The sequence below is a fragment of the Oratosquilla oratoria genome, chromosome 30 (genome assembly GCF_046742065.1).
Source record: "Oratosquilla oratoria isolate Oo_2021 chromosome 30, ASM4674206v1, whole genome shotgun sequence".
Lineage (NCBI taxonomy): Eukaryota > Metazoa > Arthropoda > Malacostraca > Stomatopoda > Squillidae > Oratosquilla > Oratosquilla oratoria.
In genome coordinates, this window is record NC_134806.1 from 844,159 (window position 1) to 870,000 (window position 25,842).

At 40.0% G+C, this 25,842-nt stretch overlaps 1 protein-coding gene across 1 annotated transcript in view; it reads right to left on the reverse strand.

The window, feature by feature from the left end:
- Window positions 1-25,842, reverse strand: part of LOC143040967 (CUB and sushi domain-containing protein 3) — a 141,761-nt gene that overhangs the window by 17,281 nt on the left and 98,638 nt on the right. The window contains exons 8-12 of the mRNA XM_076212406.1: window positions 24,419-24,598; window positions 21,086-21,265; window positions 12,141-12,320; window positions 4,307-4,597; window positions 3,861-3,942 (exon numbers count right to left, since the gene is read on the reverse strand). Coding sequence (XP_076068521.1) covers window positions 3,861-3,942; window positions 4,307-4,597; window positions 12,141-12,320; window positions 21,086-21,265; window positions 24,419-24,598 — 913 coding nt within the window. The remainder of the gene's footprint in view (window positions 1-3,860; window positions 3,943-4,306; window positions 4,598-12,140; window positions 12,321-21,085; window positions 21,266-24,418; window positions 24,599-25,842) is intronic.

Here is a 25,842-nt window from a genome sequence, read left to right on the forward strand (position 1 = left end):
TTTCTTGAAAAATTCATTTACAAATATCACTCAGACACTCCCATTCTTCGTCTACACTCTTTTTTGTACATCGATATCAAAGGGCTGTCTTCCATTCTTCGTGTAGAACTCATGTTTCACTCATAAATACTACAGTGAATGAAGTCTTCCGGGAAGATTTCCAAGCGTATATCTTTAGGTCAAAAACTGACGATACACCTAACTCAACGAGGTCGTAATAGACACATCGTAAATCTACGACCTAAAGGTAAACGCTGCCCACAACTTTCCAGGCGACATCATCCAATGAAGACACTTCAAACCTTAAACCTAACGGGCCTTCAAACAGCTATCGCTTTTATGCTCTTTCTTTCCTCATCCTTCGCCAATTTCTCTGACCAAACACTCTTCAAGCATTCGTCTTTTGCTTCCCAACAGACATCCTTCAAGAAAACTGAGAAGACTTCGGAGGAATCTTTCGCAGATGAAGGAGCGAGTTCCTTTCATCCTTCAGGAGGTCAAGAAGCATTCTTTCTGGACATAGAAAAACTTTTAATCACACAGATACCATCGTACACACCTAACCCACTACTATCTCTCCTCCTCCTCCTCCTCTCCCTCTCCTTCGTATCATCTTAACTCGTCACTCCCTTCCGTCTCTCATATCAGTACACCCAAGTCTTTTAATCCAACACTCACCAACCGCCACTTCTGCGGACGTTTGGGCCAAGGACATAAACCCACTTTGAGAATAGGCCTAGGACATAAAGCACCACCAATTCCCGAAATGGGTTTATGTCCTGGGTCCAAACGTCCGCACAAGTGGGAGGTTGACGAGTGTTGGATTATGAGACCTAAGTGTACCTCACTTCCACTCTGTTACTTTCCTCCTCGTCCATGGCTTTCTGGAACATTTGCACGTCTTTTGGAAATTTTGCTCTTCACTTCAAGGTCTCTCCCCTTCGTTCTCCACCTTTCTCTGGGCCTCCCTTTCTCATCCCGCTCCAACGGTTTTCAACCGTTTTGTAACGGTCTTTGATGACTGGGTGGGAAGGCAGGAGGTGGAGGAGGGAATAGGATTTCTTGTTTGATATCAACCGAAATAGAGCCAATGAGGTGGCAAGCGGGACAGGAACACCAAGAAGAGAAACGGACAGAGATGGCAAGGCTTGGTGGTTATTGTGAAAATGTGAAAGTGTGTATGGTGTAAAACTTGCGAGGGTGAAAATTTGGCGATGCGAAAGGCATACAAAGGTGAAAAATTGGCGATGTGAACAAGCATACAAAGGTAAAAATCTTATATATAAAGTTTACAAAGGAGACAATATATTTCTGTATACAGGGTACAAGGGTGAACAAGGGTGAATATTTGGCGATGTGAAAGGCTCACGAGGGTGAAAATTTGACAATGTGATAAGCTTACTAGGGTAAAAATCTAACCGTGTGACAAGCTTACAAGGATGACACCTTGATGTATAAAGTGTACAAGGTGACAGGGTGATTTTTTTTTTTTTTTTTTTGACAAAGTGATTTTGTGGTAAGAATTTGGTGTCACCCTCTCAAATGAAGAAGGAGGTAGTGCTTTCCCTCAAGGAGCACTTCTCCTTCCTCGGTGGTTGGGCCTCGTGAGGAGGTACGAGGACACCAAGATCGACTGAAGAAGAACCTGGATTTGCAGTGCTGAGAACGAGATTCAGCTCGATGGGACGGGAAAAAAAAAAAGATGAAATAAAATATTATGTGCATGTAGCGCTCTCTCCCTCCCTCTATTCGGAACCTCTCAAATTCAGAAAGTCTCCAATATCTGGAAAGAAAGCGCCTTCCAGAAAGGTACCAGACTTTTGGAAAGTGTTTCTGGTTTGAAGAATTCTTTGGATTTGGGAACATCTGTTCCGAATTTTGGAGAAAAAATATTCTGAATATTGGAGATTTCCGAATAATGAAGAATTTGTGTTTCGTCTTATTTTATTTTAGTGCATGCTATTTAATTTTATTTTATTCTATCTTATTATATTCTATTCTATTTCTTTTTATTTTATTTAGAAAACCCCAATACATGGATCTGTCTGTATCGCTAAACACTTAACAGAGTGACAAATACTTAACTGTTTTATTTCTGTTATTGACAGACTATTCTATTCAGTGGTTAGCGTCACTAACAAGACTCGATAATCCACAGATCAACTCAATAATTAATTTTTAAAAAATCTAGAAAATTGTCACTCTGAGTGCTTGATTAAAACTAACAAGAATGTTGTTGATGTTTATGAAAATTTTGCATCAGTGTATGATATTGTTATGAAAACATATATATGTATATGTACATATGTATATGTATATACGTATATATGTATACAAATATATATATATATATATATATACATATATATATGTATATATACTGTATATATATATATATATATATGTACATAAGTGTTTATGTATACAATATACATATATATATATATATATATATATATATATACAGTATATACTGTATGTACATGTGTTTGTATATACGGTATTTGTAGTATGTGTACATATGCGAGGGTATAATGTATTACATATGTACATGTGTACAAAAATTGTACACACTAACAAAATAGTGAGACAGTGTCTGTCTTTGTCAGTGCCTGTCTGTCTGTCAGTCTCTCTCTCTCTCTCTCTCTCTCTCTCTCTCTCTCTCTCTCTCTCTCTATATATATATATATATATATATATATATATATATATATATATAAGTTCATGCCTGTATGTGCATTTTTGCAAGTATGAGTGTGTGTAATATGGTCTGATTTGATTTGCCAAATCCCTTCTTCGTAGGATGAGACCCGGATCTGGGTTAAAACTTGGGATTTATGACTGCATTCCCATGCCGCTGCAGCCACGCCTTGATTCCAGGCGGTATCGGACCACCTCACTTTGAAGGGGCATTTCCATGTATGTATGTATCTATGTATGTATGTATGTATGTACGTATGTGTGCATGCATGTATGCTTGTATATATATACATGTATGTATATATATATGTATGTATGGTTGAATGTGTGTATATATATGTATGTACGTATTTATGTACATATGTATGTATGTGTGTGTATATGTATGCATGTATGTACATATATATGCATGTATGTATGCATGATTTTATGCACACCTGTTTGTGTGTACACATTCTTACATTTATCTCCATGTTCCTGTATTCACTAATTATTCACAGCAATATTTATTACATATTCGTTATTCGTATAACAAAAACAGAATACATCCCATCGGGTCTGAATCACGTGTGTATGTGCATGAAAATCCTAGAAGACCTAAATTCCAAATTCTAAGTTCCAATTCCAATTTTCTCATGTAATGAGATAGTATTAGACAAAAGCTTTCCTAAAGTCAGACTAAAACTCACGTCCAATTGGCAGACATTAACCTAGTTCGTAAATTTCTAGATCTAGGTTACCTCTTAGTGAGTCTAAGTTAGTTCGATTGGGTTACTTAACTAAAGGTCTTAAGCTAGTTAGTGTCTTAAACTATTTAGTGACCACGCCGGGTAGGGTGGAGGGTTGGATGCAGTGTACATGCAGAAGCAGGGGGGAAAGAGGAGGAGGAGGAGGAAGAGGAGGGGAGGAGGAGGAAGAGGAGGAGGAAGAAGAGGAGGAAGAGGAGGAGGAAGAAGAGGAGGAGGATGATCATGCGGGTGGCCCAGGGTAACGCGGAGGGAGGCAGAGACCCCGAATTCAAAGTAACTCAAAAAATATTTTTTCTTAAAGAACGGGCCATGACCTTGATTTTTTTTTTTTTTTTTTTTTTTTTTGAGGTCGGCGATCCCTTCCCCAGTTGACCCCGGGCCTCAGAACGGAAGTGACGTCACCACACTCACCTCCTGACGAGGATGACGATGGTCGTGACGACGGCGGCGAGGAAGACGAATCCACCGAAGACACCAAGGGCAATGATTCCGCCTACAGAAGGAAAACGTTATTTTTTTCCCTCACATTTTTTTGCACATGGAAGTACAGAAATGAAATACACACACACACACACACACACACACACACACACACACACACACACACACACACACACACACACACACACACACACACACACACACACATATATATATGTATATATATATATATATACAAGGGTGTTAGGAGAAGTCTCTCTTTCTCTCTCTGCCTCTCTAGCTTTCTTGGTCTCGATCTTTCTCTCTATGTCACTTAACTAGAAATACATATTTACATAGAATGCATGTACTTGTGTATTTCTGTATACGTGCACAGACCAACGTACCTCCCATTGTACACCACCACACCTACTCACCCAGTTGTAGCTTAGGCTGCGAGCTTTCGTCCTCCCGGATATCATATCCGGGACCATCGACAGTTGGTCCCCGGTCTTTCTTGATGTTGACGTCATTTCCGGCATCCGTGTCCTCGAGAGGGACGACGGAGACCACGGCAGGGTTGCTGCTCTCGATGGCATTGTCCATCTGGTCCGTCTCGTACGAAGGTTCCTGGGGTCTGGGCCTTCCGGGTCTGCCCGGACGTCCCGGGCGTCCGGGTCTGGCCCCCGGAGGTCGGTTCGGTCGGGTTCCCTGTGGCCTCTGGGAAGCTGCGGAATTTAAAGTCAACTTAATCGGGGACATCGAGAGGGTCGGCAGTCCTCGGTATGTGTTCAGATCTCTCCAAAGATAGCATATTTCGACAACACAGAAAGGGCGATAAAAGGAATAGAATTTTGAAGTCTTATCAAAATCAAAATACTTCTCGTTATGGGTCCTGAAAAAAAAACATTTGGAACATATTAGTATCTTTGGTTCCTCATGCTCCTGAAGAGGATGGATATTTCCTTTAAAAAAAAAAAAAAAAAAAAAAAAAAAAAAAAAATAATAATAATGGCAAGCACGTTTCATTTAAATCAGATTGAAGAAAGTTAACGTTTACATTTTCCCAGACACCTTTACTAATGAGACAGGATGAAGCATAAGAGATGTAGAACTCACATGCAGGATGAAGCAAAGCTAAGAGGTTCAATATTAGGACATATAGGCTTTCGAAGACTCTTAAGTGTCCCCGAATACCTTAATAGTTCCCGAAAATCCTCGAGATTCCCAAAGACCTTAGAGGTTCTAAAAGGATCCCGACGAGCCTTAAGGTTCTTGAAGATTCTAAAGGTTTCGAAGACCCTTGGGGTTTTTGAGGTTCTCAAAGAAGTTCGAAGTTCCGAACCTCGACGTTCCTGAAGACCCTCAAATTTCCCAAAAATCTTAGAGGTTCTTCAAGACCCTCGAGGTTGCCGACGACCTTTCAAATTCTCCAAGGTAAGACCTATGAGGCTCCCAAAGATCTTTGGAGTTTCAAAAGACCTTCGAGACCTTCAAAGACCGAGGTTTCTAAAAATCCTCAAAGCCTTTGAAGACCTTTGAGGTTCCCAAAGACCCTCGAAGTCCCCGAAGGCCCTCAAATTTCCCAGAGACCCTTGAGGTTATTAAAGACCTCCGATGTTCACAAATACCCTCGAAGTTTCCGGAGACCAAATAGAATCCAAAGACTTCTAAGGTTTTGAATCTTCTTAGTCTTGCAAAGAACTTCACAATTTCCATGACCCTCAATTCTTCGAAAACCTTCAAGCCTTCAAAGACCCTATAGTCTTAGAAGACTCTCGGGGTTCATAGGATCTTGAAGGTTCTACAAGTCAACGAGATTAAAGAGCCTTCTATTGCGGGAGTCTCTTAGTGTTCTAAGGAATTTAGAGTCCGTGTCCAGGACGTGGATCTAACGTGATCTTCTATTGTTTACTACAAGGAAGTCCATTTACAGTGTCTTCTTGTATCCTTCAATTGTTCTGTGAAATGTGCATTCCAGTGATATCCGGTGTCCTTTTCTGTTCTCCAGAACAGAGCGGTTCTCTACTGTGCCGTCTAGTGTTTCATCTAAAGTTTTGTAATATGTAATGTGCATTCCTGTAAATAGTTCTACAGTCAAGTCGTATACAGTTCGGAAAAGTGCTTATCATTCAAAACTTGTGCATTTTGATAGTTTTTTCTTTCCCGAAGAAAAGTGGTTTTGCTGAGTGAAACAGACCAACCGATGATGCTTCGTCCAGCTGAATTTACTCGTCAAGGTTCCTTGTAAACTCTGTGACAGAAGTCAATCTAAGGAACCAACAAAGATGCACACGAGGAATCACAGGAGAAATACACGTGCCAACTACACCAGTGGTCAAAGATCCGGTTTACACAAAAGCGGGTGCATTTCTATGTACAAAAAAAGGTGCCTCCAGACTGTAGCGAACTAGAAGGAGTGCCGTTATCTAGAAAGAGTGCTGGTGTCTTGGACTTGACCAAGGAGGAGGTTCTAAGGTGAATCTACGATTATATCAAACTACAAAGAGTGCTATTATTCAAGACTTAACAGAGAAGAAACTTCTAAGGTCTATCTACGGCCGAATCGGTCAAAAGCTCTAGCGTCTTACTGCCTTGGTCTACCCCCTTCGGTTTACCTCGGCAATTAGGCGTCTCATTGTCGAAGAAACCATTTGTTCCACAGGTTAGGGTCTGGGGCCCGACTAGGAGGAACCCCGGGTCGCAGACGAAGGAGACAGTGGTTCCCACAAGGACAGTTGGGGTCGAGATCGAGGACGATCCGTGAGCCAGAGGTCCTGGGGCGTCACAGGTCACAGCTGAGGAGGTCACGTGAAGGGAGAAATGGTCAGGAGGACGAGAAGGGAATTTTGGAGTTCGTGGAGTTCGATTGTTGACGTTTCAGAATGGTCAGAAGCTTTATGGTCATAGCATAAGAATTGAAGGATATTCAATCGTTCACAGACGCATATTTTGGTTTTCATTTCTCAAAATACAAATATGAAATAGATCGATCTCAGATTACTGTTGTTATTATTACTATCATCACTATTATTATTATTGATAATATTATTTTTACCACCCCACTATAGCTTTTGGAGGCCCGCATTTCCGCGACTTAAGATGTATTGACGCAGATACTCGAACTCCCAGATTCCTCTGGTCATCGATCTCACATGTTCTTCGGCACATTTCTTCGGTAATTACAATCTAGTCTCAAAGATTCGTGTACCTCGAAAAGAACCCGCAAAACTAACCGCGTAGTTACATATCAAATGACAAACAAGGGAGCCAACTGTTTCTTCTTCTTTGCAAAAGAATAACCATCCCAGAGTTCTTACTCTACGACCATAAAAACTAATGACCCCGTAAAAGGGTCGCGATCACTTATCGAGAATAGAAAAAAGGAGATCATTTGTATCCAGTCGTCTCAGGAATGAGATCTGGTGATGACGATGCTAGGAGAGAGGGTCACAGTGATTGGATGGTCATAAGTGAGCATGAGATGTGTCAAATCGTGTACTTTTAGTACGAGTCTACAAGTGTCGGTTATTTGTGATCGACAGGAAGAAGACACAGTCTCCCGATGGAGTTCCAAAGTCCAAAATATTATGAAAATTTCTGTCCAGTTGGTTCGTGATGTCACATAGAAGAGTCGGTCAAGCTGAAGGACCAAATGTTTTGAATTATTGGGATAAGGGGAAATACATTTTTTTTTTTCATTTTTCTAGTTATCAACTCAGAGTGGAGGGAATGGGGGAGTCCACTTCCTTCTTTGACACTCCACATCAAGGTGCCCTTACTCCATAACTCTCCACTGAAGAGGATTTGAGGACATCGAAGGCCGAGTGCAAGACCACTTGGGGTCCAAGCAGTAACTCCTCCATCACGTGTTGTCCACTGCAGGACCATTGGTCTATCCTGAGGGCGCGATACAGCCGATATACCTCCTTACAGTGGTTTAATCCTGCTGGGTAATATTGTGTGTGTGTGTGTGTGTGTGTGTGTGTGTGTGTGTGTGTGTGTGTGTGTGTGTGTGTGTGTGTGTGTGTGTGTCTGTGTGTGTGCGTGTGAAGTGTACATAACGTTTTGAGCATCTTGTAATCGCTGCGGTTGTGAATAAGGTCTGAAACCAGTAGTAACCAGCTCGACCACAGTGACAAGAAAGAAGTCGAAACTGGAAGTCAAGAGGCACCGAAGTCAAGACTCGAACTCGAGTCCTTGTGAGACTTCGATGAGGAACCTTAGCTCTTCCTCCTGTGTGACCGAACAAAGTACAAGACCACGGCTGTCGCTGCTCCCTCTCACACTCTTCGTAGATTCACCAGACTCGAAATATGTGACATGGTTAAAGGTTGAAGAACTGGTACACAATGTAATCATGGGTTAATCAAACGATGGTTGAGAACATTGACTTACCTGCAAATAAGGATGTCTTGGGGAGGATGGAGGGAAGGATATGGAAGATTGGAGATGGAGATGATGAGGAGGATGGAGGAGGGGAGATGAAGGGAGTAATGTATGCAGTCAATGAATGTTTGGAAAGTAAAGGGAAGACTGGTTACAACAAAATATCTGTTGTTTGCTTATATCTATAGGTTTTATATACATATATACATGTGTATATATATATATATATATATATATATATATATATATATATATATATAGTGTGGTAACATTCTGTTTCGTCCTGGAAGTAACGGGTATTGACAGAAACACATAAATAAGAAAAATATTTTCGAAAATGGGGAACAAGCTGCAGTTGACAAATTCGACAGAAAGCGTGATTACTCAAGCAAAAGCAGCAAAAATGAATAAATAAACAAATAAAATAAGTAATGATGAAAATAAAAACGTATCATGTAGGGCAAAGCTTGCAACAAAAACATTTCCGAATAGTTCTTTCTACACTGTCATGAAAGAAAAGGAAAGGAAGAGAAAGTGAGAACATATATATACATATATGGGCGCAAGCTTATTTCATTGATTCATTTATGTATTTATTAATTAGTTTTAATTTTGTTTAGTTATCTATTTATTTATTTATTTATCTTATTTTATTCATCTATCTACTTAATCATTTACTTATTTTCTGCAAATTCGAACATCGAACTTCTCGCTGATGTCACATGAAAGCCACAACTTCTTAGTCCGATTTACTAAAATTGAAAACTTCCGGTATTGGGAAAAGAAACTTTCATCGGAATTATTCCGGAAAATTCAGACAGACTTCCTGATCTCTTCCAATAAGCCCGGATACCGGAAGGTCCCAAATTTAAGGTGCCTTGCATACCGACACAACCAGTTGCACGAAACTGATCGTACCGGATGGCTACAATCTATGAAAGCAGTATTACCTGTACGTTTGCCCACTAGCAACCAGGTACCTGCATTTCTGAAATAACAAGTAAAGGAAAATTATATGTTCGTGTCCTTACAATACAGGGAATAATGCTTTCACAGACTGTAGGTATCTCTTGCGACCGGTTTCATGCAACTGGTTGCGTCGGTGTGCAAGCTGCCTTAAAGATTCTGAATAGAGAGAACTCTCCATGTGGGGTAGAACTCGAATCTGTTATCCTTGTAGTCTATGAAGCTCCATGTCTTTTTTATATTCATTATATCATTTACCTATTCATCTGTCTATTCATTTATTTATTTATCTATACATGTATTTAGTCACTAGTCTGTTTATTTGTCTACTTATTATTTTGATTTATCTTGTTCACTAATCCATTGCGCGAGACCCTATTGACCTTGCAGGCTAACGCTCTCCTTGGGGTCAGTGAACAGTGGCTGGACAGAATCTCCAGCGGCCATGTACAGTTGCCCCCACTTCCACGCCAAGTTTGTCTCAGTTTTGAATTATTCTATATATATATATTTTTTTCAATAAAGGGCCATTGTTATAATATGCCGTGGAAAGGTCACTTTGATTTGTTACTTTGTGCACCGTATTTGATATGATGTTTTTGTGTTGATAAAGACGAGTATTTATAAAGTTTACAATCCATAACTAACACCAGCTACGTTCTTTCACAACACATCACATTCAAATAACGCTCCTGTTGTCAAGTCTCCCAAACGAAACCAAGACACATTTGGTGGAAGTGGTGATCATATTTTGGTTCAATACGAATCTAAAAAAAAAAAAAAAAAAGCAAGACCCACATATAAGGCAATACCTCTCGCCAATCAGCTGATACTGTTGCCATACATGCGATCCTAACTTTTTTCACACCCGTTCTGTGACAGAAACAATTTCCTGAATTGATATAATGACACTTGTCAGGGCTACACGCTAAGGCCGTCAGCTGACGAGCGACTGCGAAATCGCGCACACGCTCGCCACAGAGTCGCTCGTGTGCGCGCCTTCGCTTCTAAACAATGAAAACCTATAGGAAGCCACATCCCCGCCACACACCGACTCAGCCATGTGGCGCCACAAAATCGCTCGTCTTCTCGACCTAAAGGTTGGCAAGCCTGAATCTTGTAAAGCTTTATATGTGGGCTTTCTGAACCTTTGTTAGGTTAATAACACATATGAAGCCTCACTGCTTGCAGGCCTGCCAACTGTGAGTCTGTGTTGTGCAAACGGAAGCGGAAGGCCAAAACAGACAAACTTGGTCAAATTAGGTCAGTTTAGGAAAGATTACGTTATCCTAGGTTGGTTGGGTTAGATTAGATTTAATAAAGTTTGGTCAAAAATACTAAAGAAGAAATATGTTGAAGAACTCTAGAAATAAAAAATCGTATGCTTTCAATAGCATTTGAATGTAAATGAAAATAAAAAATATATCACACAGGAAACTCTAAATACTGATGATACATAGAACTACAAAAATAATATATATATATATATATATATATATATATATGTATATGTATATATATGTAAATGTATATATATTTGTCATCAGTCTTCAGTAGCATTCGAGTGGATTTAAAAATATAGAATAATAGCAATAATATTACCTCATACAGGAGACCCTAAATGTGGCCTCTGATTGGTCAAAATTATTCCTATGCTGAGTCCCTTCATGCCTTTTTGACCTCGGCAAATAGGAATTTATTTTTGCAGGAAAGAAGCAATAAACAAATAAATAAATAAATAGAAAATAATAGAATAAAATAAAGGGAAGCAAAGCTTGAGAAGCGAGTGGGATGCAGCAGTGTATACCTGGATTCTAAAGTTCGTCGACAATGGTCGTAGTGTTCCTGTTCACTAATAGATGGCGTTGTTGTAGTTGTTCGATCAAAGGAAGAGAAAAAAAAAAAAAAAAAAGAACTATCCGGCACCTTGACCCAGGGTTACGATACCATAATGTCCACGAACTTTAGGATCCGAATGAGCAGTTGGTTTCACTTATAAGTACTACAGCGACTGACGACATATGCAAAGCTGTAGCAAGAATATTTACATCGTAGATATACGATCCTCGTAACTCTACGAGGTCGTAAAAGGTTCCTCCATGTCATAAATTTACGATTCTTGGATATACGACTCGTATCGTTCTTATTCTCTAAGTTTTTAGGGGATGTAGTACTTATAAGTGAAGGCAACTGTACTTTGGTATGTTTTGATGAATCGTCAAGTATTGGTATGACAAATGCAGAAGAAAAATAAATGAAGAATAAAAATGGTGAGACACTATGACAATTTGAGGAAGGTAGAAAAAGAAGAAACGGGTCTAGTTCCGAGTTTATTCCTGAACGGTTTCGCTTTGAGCCTCTTCAGAGGAATCAATTCCCCCAATTCCTCTGATAAAGTTCAAAGCGAAACCGGTCAGGAATAAACTCGGAACTAGACCCGTGTCTTCTTTTACTACCTTCCTCAAAAAATAAAAAATATACATACATACATACATATGTATATATATATATATATATATATATATATATATATATATATATATATGTGTGTGTGTGTGTGTGTGTATGTGTGTGTGTGTGTGTGTGTATGTGTGTGTGTGTGTGTGTGTGTGTGTGTGTGTGTGCGTGTGTGTGTGTATACCTGAAATGAATCGCCAGTGACAGCAAGGTCATACAAACAAACTACCGGCAGTCGCCCCGGCTTGGCATCAAGTTAGGTCTCGGTTCGATTCCCGGGTCGACTGCCAATGTATTATATATATATATATATATATATATATATATATCTATATATATTTATGAGCATCGCGTCTTTGCATGTATAAACAAAAAGCGTGGCAGTCAAGCGATACAGTCCGGAGGCGCTATTTACAAAGCCAAGGCCAAGCTCTCTTGAAATCCCGGATCCTCAGTTACCTCGACAAGTGGGCGGCTCGAACTCGAAGGTACCATCCCCTCGACATGTGAGGGTCTCCGCGCCCTGCAGGAGGTACCCGGAGTCGCAGACGAAGGAGACAGAGGTCCCCGGGTGGAGGTTCGGGGTCGAAACGGAGACCGAGCCGTGGTCTGGAGCCCCGGGGGTGTCGCAGGTCACGGCTGCAGGAGCGGCGGTCGTGAGAGAGAAGAGTAAGAGGTTTTTCGAAGTCGAAGAGGGTCTGCGGGTCGAGTCTGTTGGGTTGTGGGAAGTGGAGGAAGATGGGAGAGGAAAGGGGGAGAGGGGGGAAAAGGGGGAAGTGGGGGGGTTGAGGGTTAAGAAGGGATGGTGTTGTCTGAAGAGCGAGTTAATATTTTTTTTTTCTTTTGAGTCTTCGAACTCAAAGACGAACTGAGATCGAGTTTGTGGGAAGTGGAGGAAAAGGGAGGAAGTTGAGGACGGGGGGTTGAGGGAAGTGGAGGGAGAGGGGGGAAGTGGGGTGGATGAGCGTGGGGAAGGGAAGTTGTTGTCTCAAGAGTGAGTTAAACCTTTTTTGAGTCTCCAAATTCGAAGACAATATGAGTTCGAGTATAAATGGTCTGTGAGGTGAAGGAATGATGGGATTAGGTGAGGGTGAGACGAGAAGATAATTTCTAATGTCCTGACATTTTTTTTTTTATGTACAGCCTAACGACCAGGCGATTTTATTCAGTTTGGGAGAGCCTCTGGGACCAAAATAATTACAGACATTGACTAATTAAAAACAAAAAAAAATCTTGGACATTTTCAAAATTCCCTGTTGTCTCACACCTCACGCCATGAAAAACAAATATGTGGTTCTACAGTTCTACTGTGGGTTGTTTAGTAAAACAGTGTTCTTATCTAGATTTCTACTGTGATGTTCTCTATGATTCTACTAGGATTATTCTTCTGAACGGCCATGTCGAATCAAACAGCATAATTCTAGAAATACCTCTTTTTTCTCGATTGGTTTTGATGTTAATTTCTCATCTTTTTTAATTTAACAAAATGTATATTTATGCATTATTTCATCAATGTGTATTATACTCTGTATATAAAAACAAGGAAGCTGAATCAGATCAAATCAGTAAGTTTATCAAGTCAAAGTCTAAAATCTAAAACGTTTGAAACCTACTTTTAGATTTTTTATTATTTATTTGATCTATTTTATTTATATTATTAATTCTATTTTACATAATTTACAGTATACAATCTGTTTTGTATTTTTAATTATTCATTCATTCTATTTGATTTTAATTAAGTTTATTTATTTAATATTCATCAATGTTATTCTACTTCATCTACTTACTTTTATTTATTTATATGATTTATCTGTTTTATTTAGTGTCTATTTATTTCATTCTATTTTATTTCATATTCTATCTTATTCTATTTCATTCTTATCTCATTTTATTATATTATTTTTAGAAAGCGTGTTAGTCTGAGTTAACTACATTAAAGCAAAGCGAACTCATGTTTACTACAGAAGCATCGGTTAACGTTAGTTAAGCTGTTTCTCCAACGCTGGTTACCTCGACAGCGGGGATTAACGTAATTGTAGGACCCGTCAGCGAGACAGGTGACGGCCCTGGGCCCGACCAGGAGGTAGCCCTCGTCGCAAGCGAAGGAGATCGTGGTTCCAGCGAGAACGGTCGAGGACGAGGTAGACGCGGACCCGTGTAGAATAGGTCGCGGAGCCGGGCATGTCACGGCTACTCCGTGGACGGGGGAAGGGAAACATATTTGTATTCTTCGTCCCCATCATGGCCACTCTATCCCTAAAGGTACGTTTTGCGATTATAATCGCTCAACGATGATCGTTCACGACTCAACGATGATCGTTCACGACTCAACGATGATCGTTCACGACTCAACGATGATCGTTCACGACTCAACGATGATCGTTCACGACTCAACGATGATCGTTCACGACTCAACGATGATCGTTCACGGCTCAACGATGATCGCCCAACGATTATCTAGAGCACTGGTTCTTTGTTTTTGATTGGGGTTGTTTTGCTTCGAGATGCAAAGTACGAGGCTGATCGTTTTAACCGGACCTACAACAAACGCGCTTACCCGAATGGGATGCCAGGTAGAAAGCGCGTCACCCGCCATTGGCTGTGGGAGGGTAATCATCGCAACGGGCAAATCGTACCTTTGGGGAGGATTTCGTGCCCATGAGGAAGGATGCGATAAGGAGGGTTTTTGAAAAAAGGATTTTTTTTTTTCAAGTAAGGCGTGATGAAGTTATGAAAATTTTTCTTTGAAAGTATAAAAAAAAAAAAAATGACAGATAGACAGACAAGTGAGGAAATGTGGAAATACTGACAGTAAAATGAAAATAAACACCTTCACAGACAAATAGACAGACAGATAGAAGGGGGGGGGGAGGGGAAGATAACATACCAACGGACACAAACAATTCCTAAAACCAAGACGGCGCCTGTATTCATTACAATATATTTTTCCATTTATTAATTTATTCATGACTGTATTAATCTATTTTTTCATATTTCTCTTCTCACTTTCGTTACCTCGGCAGATGGGTATCTGATAGTCGAATGTCCCGTCAGCGAGACAGGTTAGAACTCGGGCTCCCATCAGAAGAAACCCAGAGTCACAGACGAAGTGGACAGCCGTTCCCACAAGAACAGTTGGAGTCGTGACCGAGGTTGACCCATGTTCCGGAGGTCCAGGCGTGTCACAGGTCACGGCTGAGGCGGTCAAGGGGAGAAGGGTCAAGGACCCATTCAGGTCAGGTCAGATCAGGTCAGGTAAAGAAGTTGGATAAGAAAGGGAGGAGGAAGGTCGGGTACAAGGTCTTCCCATGAGACCTTTACGGGGTTATCACATTGGTCAATTTTTCCTTCGACTTTTGGACCAGAGTTGCAACACGCAGCTTTCGGTTGGAGGAAAAATAGCCCAGTGTGATAGTCCCCTCACTACACGGGCGAAGATGAGGTCACTCGCGCCCTCCAGCGTCTGTCCGCGATTCATAGGTCACGTGTAACCCAGGTCACATTGTAAGCCAAGTCACGTGGGACCTAGGTCACATTGTAAGCCAGGTCATGTGGGACCTAGGTCACATTGTAAGCCAGGTCACGTGGGACCTAGGTCATATTGTAAGCCAGGTCACGTGGGACCTAAGTCACATTGTAAGTCAGGTCACGTGGGACCTAGGTCACATTGTAAGCCAGGTCACGTGGGACCTAGGTCATATTGTAAGCCAGGTCACGTTGGACCTAAGTCACATTGTAAGCCAGGTCACGTGGGACCTAGGTCACATTGTAAGCCAGGTCACGTGGGACCTAGGTCACATTGTAAGCCAGGTCACGTAGGACCTAGGTCACATTGTAAGCCAGGTCACGTGGGACCTAAGTCACATTGTAAGCCAGGTCACATGGGACCTACGTCACATTGTAAGCCAGGTCACGTGGGACCTAGGTCACATTGTAAGCCAGGTCACGTAGGACCTAGGTCACATTGTAAGCCAGGTCACTTGGGACCTAGGTCACATTGTAAGCCAGGTCACTTGGGACCTCGGTCACATTGTAAGCCAGGTCACTTGGGACCTAGGTCACATTGTAAACGAGGTCACTTGGGACCTAGGTCACATTGTCAGCCAGGTCATTTGGTACCTGGGTCACATCGTAAGCCAGGTCGCATTGTAAACCAGGTCACGTGGAACCGGATCATATTGTAAACCAGGTCACATGGGACCAGGTCACATTGCAAGCCAGGTCACGTAGAACCAGGTCACAATATAAGCCAGGTCGCATAGTAAGCCAGGTCACTTGGGACCTAGGTCACATTGTAAGCCAGGTCACGTGGTACAAGGTCATATTGTAAGCTAGGTCACATTGTAAGCCACGTCACGTGGAACCAGATCACATAAGACCAGGTCTCATTGTAAGCCAGGTCACACATAAATCAGGTCATCCGATGCAATATGACTCAACTCCATGTTGACCTGACTATAGGGAGACCTCGTTCCTTTGAACATTGGGTAAGATATCAGTTCAGATGAACATGTTTAAGTTATATAGTGAACACAAGGGGCTGGTTTATAGCGAAGGAAGATATTAAACTACTCAATCTTTTCTTTTTGAAACTCATCCAGTCTAAGAATATTTTTCAAAATGTATCGTACCATACCATTCACGGTAATCTGTCATTTAGTCTTCGCCCCCTCTGGATATATATATATATATATATATATATATATATATATATATATATATATTTATATATATATATATATATATATATATATATATATATATATATTGTGTTGGTGTGTGTTTTCACTCGTCCATCTGCTTTGCATATAAGGTGAAAATAACTTGTATCCAAATGAAAATGTGTCTGTATATTGTTTCACATAATATTACTGTGAAAATAGCCTGGCTTTATGACTGGCTTCATAAGGACAAGTGGGAGGGGCTTGAATATCCATATAAGGAAAAAGGGGCGGAGTTAAAGTGACAGACTTCCTTGAACAGTGCTTTGGACGTTGTAAAAGACTGCTTCCACTTATAAGTACCACAGTGACTGGTGACCTTAGAGAGATGTGTGAGGCCTCTATTTTGAGATCGTAAAGTTACGATGTGAACACTTACGACCACGTTAAGTTACGATAATCGTAAAGTTACGATGTAAACACTTACGACCACGTAAAGTTACGAGGATCGTAAATACTGCAGATTCATAGAAAACGGCATCCACTGTAGTACTTATAAGTGAATCCAGATTCATCTATTTGTGATTACGTGTGCAATTGCGTATATTTCTGTGCTGCATAATGTGAATTTTTTGTGCAAAATGTGTAAACTTAAATACGTACATGCGTACACACATACATGTATGTATTTCATATGTACATGTATACTTTCGTTAGCATACATGCTTACAAGCAAATACACATACGTGTATGTATTGCATACGTACATACATTGGGTAACATATATACTCACATGCAAACACATACATAAGAACATAAGAATGAAGGCGACTGCAAGAGACCATAAGGCCTATACTAACCAGTTCCATAACCATCCTCGCCTGTCATACATGTAAACAAACGTACACAAACGTGTACATGTACATATACACACCATACGCACACACGCATACATGCACACGAATACACAATTTCGAATATTCGTACATAAAAAATATCAATCACATAATCTTACGCACACATATCCTCAGTCACACACACGCACACGTATACACACATACGCACACACACATGCACACACATAATGCTCCCTATATCGAATCACACTGGTCTAAAAATCGTCGATTTTCTACCTCCGATTTAGTTCCGTCTCATATTTCATTCCAAATTTGGTGTTTACTAAATTTAGCGTTTACACCAATACAGGTCAGGGAAGCAAACTTAAACCGCTTCAAAACTTAAAGCTATGCGGTAGATATGTTGACGGTTTTTTGACCCGTGTGATCCTCCCTTTGCCTCTATCTCCCTCACCCCATCAAACTTTATATTTTTTTTTCTTCCTCAACTAAGGAGATACAATGAAATATTATGTTATTGTAAATCTCTATAAAATATAAAGTGCGTTTTTCTTTGTGCTCAAAATACACACACAGTGCGTGGCTCTACTGTGCTTGCGTGTGTTTTTATCAACAATTTGCGTGCGATGTTTCAGAAAGAGAGAAATAAACAAAAGAAACGACATTGATGACGTCACCAGAAAAGACATCGATGACGTCACCAGAAAACAAAAACTATGTTGATGACGTCACAAAAATATCAATGTCACCAAAAAGCAAAGGTGACATCGATGACGTAAAATATATATTGATGACGTCACAAAAATCTATACGATGAAGTCACAAAAAACGACAACATTAATGACGTCACAAAAATAAGGCGACATCAATAACATCACAAAAATCAAAGACGGCATCGATGACGTCATAAAAAAAACAAAGTCGACATCGATGACGTCACAAAAACCCAAAGTCGACATCGATGACGTCACAAGGTGTCACATTCCACCTGGCTGGGCTCTCAGTTCTTCGACTGAATTTGGGTCCCCAATGTAATGCAACTTATCTAACCATTTGGAATACAAGTAATTACGTTTCTTACATCGACAAAGGAAAATTCGAAATGAGTAAGAAAACTAGAGATATGGAAGGAAAAGTTCTAGAAGATGGTTTGAGAGTTCTATCTAAGGGTGCGTCTACATGGCAAACATGTTGGCAGCTTGTTTACAACAAGTGTCTAGATCCAGTTGAGTACGTTGGATACATTCTGTCTGCAGCATTTTGATTTTCGTTGTATCATCTTTATTTCCAACAGATTCACAGTCATACCAAAATATATATTGGAAACGCATGCCAATTTGCTACCGTAGACATGTTGGAAACATGTCCAAACCATGTCGTAAGCATGTCACAAACATGTCGCAAACATATAAACATATTGCAAACATGTGGTAAACATATCGCAAACATATTGTGACCATGTCGCAAACATGTCGCAAACACATAAACATGTCACAAGCATGCTGCAAGCATGTCGTAAACATGTTGTAAACATGTTCCATAATGTCACAAACAAGTTACAATATGTAGCAAACACGACGCAAACCTATTGCAAACATGCCGCAGTCCTGTTTCAAACATGTTTCTAAATATATTGAAAAACAGCGGCACAAACATATCATAAATATGTCAGAAACATATTGCAAACATGTCGCGAACCTGTTTCAATACACTTTGACAAACCCTAACCAAACATGTTGATAAACTGCGATGCAAACATTTTGAAATTTTGTCTTAAACAACCCACGTTTGAGAGCACGTTCGGACACGCAGTGGCACTTCGCGCGAAGTCACGGTTCACGAACTACAAGCTCTTCGATGTCCTCCGAGACGAAACACCAGGACCAAGTGCATCTTTTTTCGAAATGTCATCAACCATGAAAATTAAAAGATTGTAATCAGTATTCTTAAAGAGAGAGAGAGAGAGAGAGAGAGAGAGAGAGAGAGAGAGAGAGAGAGAGAGAGAGAGAGAGAGAGAGAGAGAGAGAGAGAGAGAGAGAGAGAGAGAGAGAGTCACGATTCTAGCATCAAACAACGTCGAAGAACACAACCACAGGAAGAGAAGACTTAAAGAAGGCCAGGAACTACGACAAAAAGCAAATACAACAAGCGATCTGCGTCTACTGGTTCAGAAGCTACACAGCCAAGGTCTCCCGAGGGGGGCGCCCTTGGCTTACCTTGGCAGGTCGGGAAGGCATGGTCGAAGACGCCGGTCATGAGACATGTCAGGACCTCGGACCCCACCAGGAGGTACCCGTAGTCACAGACGAAGGTCACAGTTGCCCCCGCTGGAACCGTGAGCTGGGAGAGGGAAGCTTGCCCGTGGACCAGTGGCCTCGGAGAGTCACAAGTCACGGCTGGCACGGCCCATGGGAGTAAAGGGGAGTCATGCAGGATGTGGGAGTTATTGGGGGTTCTTAAAGAGGAGTGTTTGTTATAGGACAAGGCTCTGTTTTGAAAGGTTTAAGAAAAATCGAGACTCGCGTGTATGGCAACAGCTTCTCCAGATGATTGGTTGTCGGTGTTGCTACATAAGTGAGTCATGATTTTTTTATCTCAAACCCTCTGGAACACAGTATAGGAGTGTGTTTGTTAAGGAATTACACTCAGCTAGGAGTTGTTATCACGAAGAGAGGTCACGATTGTGAAAGTTCATGTTAAAGATTTTTTTTTTCTTTTTTGTTTTGACCCGGCCTCATTATGGACTGATATGTCTCGTGTGGTGATGGTGTCAGTGATGGTGGTCATGGTCAATGTGATAGTCTTGGTGCTTGTGATGGTGGATAGGATAATGGTGATATGGTGTTGGTAGTAGCGTTCTGCTGGCGTTGGTGTTGTGTTGGTGATGATAACAGTGATGATGTTGGTACTGTTGGTACTGGTGGTGTTGGTTATGATGGTGGCAGTGATGTTAATGTTGTTATGTCGAGTCCGCCATTGTTAGGCAAAGAGAAACAAATAAAGATGATGACGTCACAACATAAAAAAAAGTTCGATGTATTCGGAACACAGGTTACATTCTTAACAAAAATAATTGATGTTAATTTACGTTAACTAATGTTATTTTAACCCAAAATAATGTTAATGCGGATCCATGGAGGAGTTAGGCATAATGTTAGTATTAATTACTCCTAATTAAAAAATGTATACCCATGTACCATGATACTCACACGTACACACATGTACACATAAATCCACACACGTGTGTAGGCAGACACAGAGTACCTACCTATACACAGACATATAGGCAAGTACTCCCTCTTTCACTTATTTACATACTAATTCACCCTGTTCACTCTAATACTCACCCGTACCTCATCAATAGTTACACCTTTACTTGCACCTACACCCATAGTCACAAGAGCACACCCACACACACATATATATACCCACACCCACGCTCACACACACACACACACACACACACACACACACACACACACACACACACACACACACACACACACGCACATGACCACACTCTAAAGCACATTCTCACTCACTGTCGCATTCAAACATTCTTAAACTTACGCACACAGACATACACATACACATACATACACACACACGCACACACACACACACACACACACACACACACACACACACACACACACACACACACACACACACACACACACACACACACACACACACACACACACACACACACAGAACCACTCAACGTCCATTCCCTGTCGGTTTTTGTTAGGTTATTTTTCTCAAGCAAAATAAATAAATAAATAAATAAACAAATAAATAAAACCATTCATCTTGTTACATTTTTAGTCAACATGTTAATCGGTTAATCCTTGATCAGTAGGGCTTCGTTCGAAGCCTCGTTTACCTCGACAGGTGGGCATGTCCTTGTCGAAGGACCCGTCCGGGAGACACGTAACAACGTCTGTCCCCACCAGAAGGAACCCGGGGTCACAGACGAAGGAGACCTTGGTTCCTACAAGAACCGTTGGGGTCGAGATCGAGGCCGCCCCATGAGCCAAAGGTCCTGGGGCATCACAGGTCACGGCTGAGGAGGTCATTGTGAAAAAAAGGAGAAAAAAAGATGAAGGAGGTTGATTGGAAGGGTTGAAGTAATGGCAAGTTAGAGTACGGAATGTGGTAGTCTTGAGGGGTGCACTAAAAAAAAGGAGAGGGATTGACTGTGGGGTGATCAGATTTAGCATAATGATGCTAGATTTAGCATAATGGAAATAAGCTTACATGTTCTTTTGTGTTATCCTCGGCTATTGTTATTGCTATTTCGAACTATGTTCTTTTCATCATCTGCATTTTATGTATTTGATTCATTGCCAAATAAACTTATTATTATTATTATTATTATTTATTATAATTCTGGCATAATCATGCTAAGTTTAGCATATTTCCTTCTAGAAATAATACTATATTGATAATAAAAACATATAACTGAAACAGAACGTAATCAAAGGAACTAAAGATTTAGCTTTTTTTTTTTTACCAATCTAGCATAATTTCATCTGCTGTCTAGCAAATTCCCGCTTGAGAAATCTGGTCACTCTGATTGAATGGCCATTACATGATCATTATAATTAACAAAATATACTGATAATGAACCAGTATTACTGACAGAATATTAGCCCCAATAGTACAGTATATTCAGTGTAATAACGTAATACACTGACTTGATATAATTCAAGAAATATACTGGCTTAACGTCAATGACTCAATATATAATTCAATATATTGGAATAGTCTTAATTTTATTGGAAAATATATGTTGAATTAGTGATAGTGAAAATATATTGTTTCAGTATCATTGACTCAATATATTGGTTCAATATTATTGACACAAATGCATGGCTTTTCAATATAATTCTTATAACGTAGTTGAGTTATGGAATATTAACAAAAAATGATCATGTATAGGGCCATTTTGAAGTGGTCGTTTTGTGGATGGCTGGAGTGGAGGAAAGATTTCAAAAGTCTTGGGCAATGTTCCCACTAGCGGAAGCCGCGGCGGAACCGCATGGTCAAGGAAAAATGTGCGGTTGTGTGTGAACGCTTCCGTTGGCTTACATTATAATTGAACCGCCGCGGTTGAAACCGCTAGTGTGAACATGGCCTTCAAGGAAAGCCTGAAAAGAAGATTTAAATTTAATTGTCTTTGGGTCAAAAAAAAAAAAAAAAAAAGAATTGTCTACGAAAAACAATTCAGTCAGGTCAGAGTGTTCCACGTAAAATAAAAGACAAAAATTATTTAGATTATTTCTGTCAAATTATTATGATTTTGGCAAATATTCTATTAAGGGAATATTTGTGTGTGTTGTGTCGACCTGGGAGATGAGTCACTGGTGGAGATGATGGAGAAGGAAGGAAAGATGGTGGAGAGTGTGGGAGAGGAGGTGAGGAGGCGACAGCGACGTCGGCCCTTCCCGTGAAACGGGAAGAGAAGGGGAGGGAAGGGGAGGGAAAGGGAGGGGAGGGGAGATGAGGGGAGGGGAGGGGAGGAGAGATGAGGGGAGATGAGGGGAGGGGAGGAAAAGGGAGGGGAAATGAGGGTAAGGGAAGGGGAGGGAAGGGGAATTAGAGGGAAGGGGAAGGGAAGGGGAAGAGGAGGGAAGGGGAGGGAGAGGAAGGCGAGAGGCGTGAAAGAGAGAGAAGGGAGGGAAGAGGAAGGAAGAGGAGGGAAGGGGAGATGAGAGGAAGGAAGGGTGCGAGGAGATGAGGGGAGGGGAGAGGAGAAGAGGGGAGATGAGGGGAGAAGAGTGGAGGAAATGAGCGGGAAATGAGGTCACCAACTCTATGTCTACTTATGTAAAAAAAAAAAAAAAAAAAAAAATCAATCAGAAATGATATCTGCTTGTGTAGTGATGAGACATCTTTGTCTTAGAAAATTTAGAAAGAACAAATTAAGAATGTTATAGTTTGTAAGAAGAACTGATAAAATGAATTATTTTTTCATGAGATAAAGTTCATAGACAAGACCATAGATCTCAGTACATAGAAATACAAGTATCAATATTTTTTACACTTTCACACACCAACACACACACACACACACACACACACACACACACACACACACACACACACACACACACACACACACACACACACACACACACACACACACACACACACACACCCGCACGCACATACACACACACACACACACACACACACAGATGTGTGTACATACTTCGGTGTATGAATGTAAGAAGATATACACGACCGAGCAAGTACACACACGCATACACACATATACAGCGAAAGACGTTCGATGTGTATATATATATATATATATATATATATATATATGTGTGTGTGTGTGTGTGTGTGTGTGCATGTATATATATATATATATATATATATATATATGTATACATAAACATATGTGTATATATATATATATACATATATATGTATATATATATACATGCATATATATATATACATATATATATATACATATGTGTGTGTATATATATATATGTATATATAAATATATATATATATATATATATATATGTGTGTGTGTATATATATATATATATATATATATAATGTATATATGTGTATATATATATATATGTATATATATATATATAATGTATATATATATGTATATATATATATGTATACATATATATACACACACATACACACACACACACACACACACACACACACACACACACACACACACACACACACACATATATATATATATATATATATATATATATATATATATATATATACAACAAAATAACATCATGAGTCATGACAGTTGGCAAACCTGATTTAGGGGAAACCCTGATTACGGGATTCGAACCATCATTGAATGAATAACACACATAAAGCCTCATAAGATTAAGAGTTGCCACTCGTCAGGCCGTTGGCTTTGTGTCAATGTGTTTCGTTAAAGAAATAATGTATTCGACCACGAAATTGACGATAATGATCAGAATGTTTCGGTCACCAAATATCGTCCAGAAATTGGAGTAATTGGCAACTCGGGGTGAGGTGGGGGATGAGTTGCCAAATACTCTAATTACAGACGACGCTTGCCGAGCGAAAGATTGTGGTGATTTTTTGTGTGACTTTTTTCGTCAACTTATATGATCATTGAGGGAAATTTGGGGCAGAACCTTTGTCTTTCGCTGTCCACTTTCACATTTTTTTTTTTTTTTTAACTTACGTTCACATCGAGGAGGAGGTCCATTCCAACGCTCGTCGATGTCACAGGTGAGGTCGGAACGACCTACAAGTCGATAGCCTTCCGAACACGAATATTTGACTACGCTCAGATAATCTCTTGTTTTGTTGAGAAGCTCGTAGTCCCCGTTGAGGATCGGTGCTGGCAACCCACACTCCAAATCTAAGTAAAAGAAAACGGGAAGAAACTTAAATCTGAGTCGAAGAAAACGGGAAGAAACTTAAATCTGAGTCGAAGAAAACGGGAAGAAATTTAAATCGGGAGTCGAAGAAAACGGGAAGAAACTTAAATCTGAGTCAAAGAAAATGGGAAGAAACTTAGATTTGAGTCAAAGAAAACGGGAAGAAACTTAAATCTGAGTCGAAGAAAACGGAAAGAGACTTAAATCTGAGTCAAAGAAAACGGGAAGAAACTTAAATCTGAGTCGAAGAAAACGGGAAGAAACTCAAAAAATGGATTATATCAACACAGGCAAAAAAACAAAGAAAATAAAAATAAAATAAATAAATCGTTTTGGCAATAATTTTGACCATAATCAATTTCTAATAACATGAATTTTCGACAAAGGAGAGGACGAGAAAATCTTTGAAAAATGCCTAGGATGGAACAAAGACATTTTAAATAAAGGTCAAAAAACAAACAAGCAATTTTATTAAAATGTTGACAAATTCATAATTATTTCTTCATGGATCAAATCATTGGAAAACCTTACTGATAAATAATCTCACATTTAAAGATTCCCTTGTGGCAAAATTCAGACAATTTTACCCAGTTTTCGTGAATCCATGATTTCTTGGCGTGAACAGTGTATGAAGTACAGATTATAGATTGATACCAACCGTTCAGCGCATAACACTTCCCTTTCTAATTTTATTCTGTCTAATGCTATGTGATTTAATTCAGTTTCGAAAAGCCCACCAAGCCACCCGTAAGCCTCCCAAGCCCCCATAAGCCCCCCTAAGCCCCCTCTACATGCCTCCATAGATATATACATACTAAGGGATTTTTCCTCCTTACAAGGGGGGTAGCTTTCATAGATAAGAGACGCAAACTGTCGTAGAAGAACAGGTTAACGAAGAAAAAGGGTACAGGGGGATCATGCCGACAAGAGACCTTTTGGTCCATAACTAGGTCGGATGCGAAAAAAATATAATAATGATGAATAAATAAATAGAAATGATAATATAATAATGAATAAAATAGATAAATAAATAGGTAAAGTTAAATAAAAAACAAACAGGTAAATAGTAAATAATAATAAATGGACAGATAAATAATAATAAATAATAATAAAATAAATAATAATGACCAAAGCTTCTGTCTTCCGTAGGGGGAAAGAGACCTTAGAGCGTTCATCAGAGACACAAACTCTTGTAGAAGAACAAGTGAAAGGGGCCTGAGGGCCT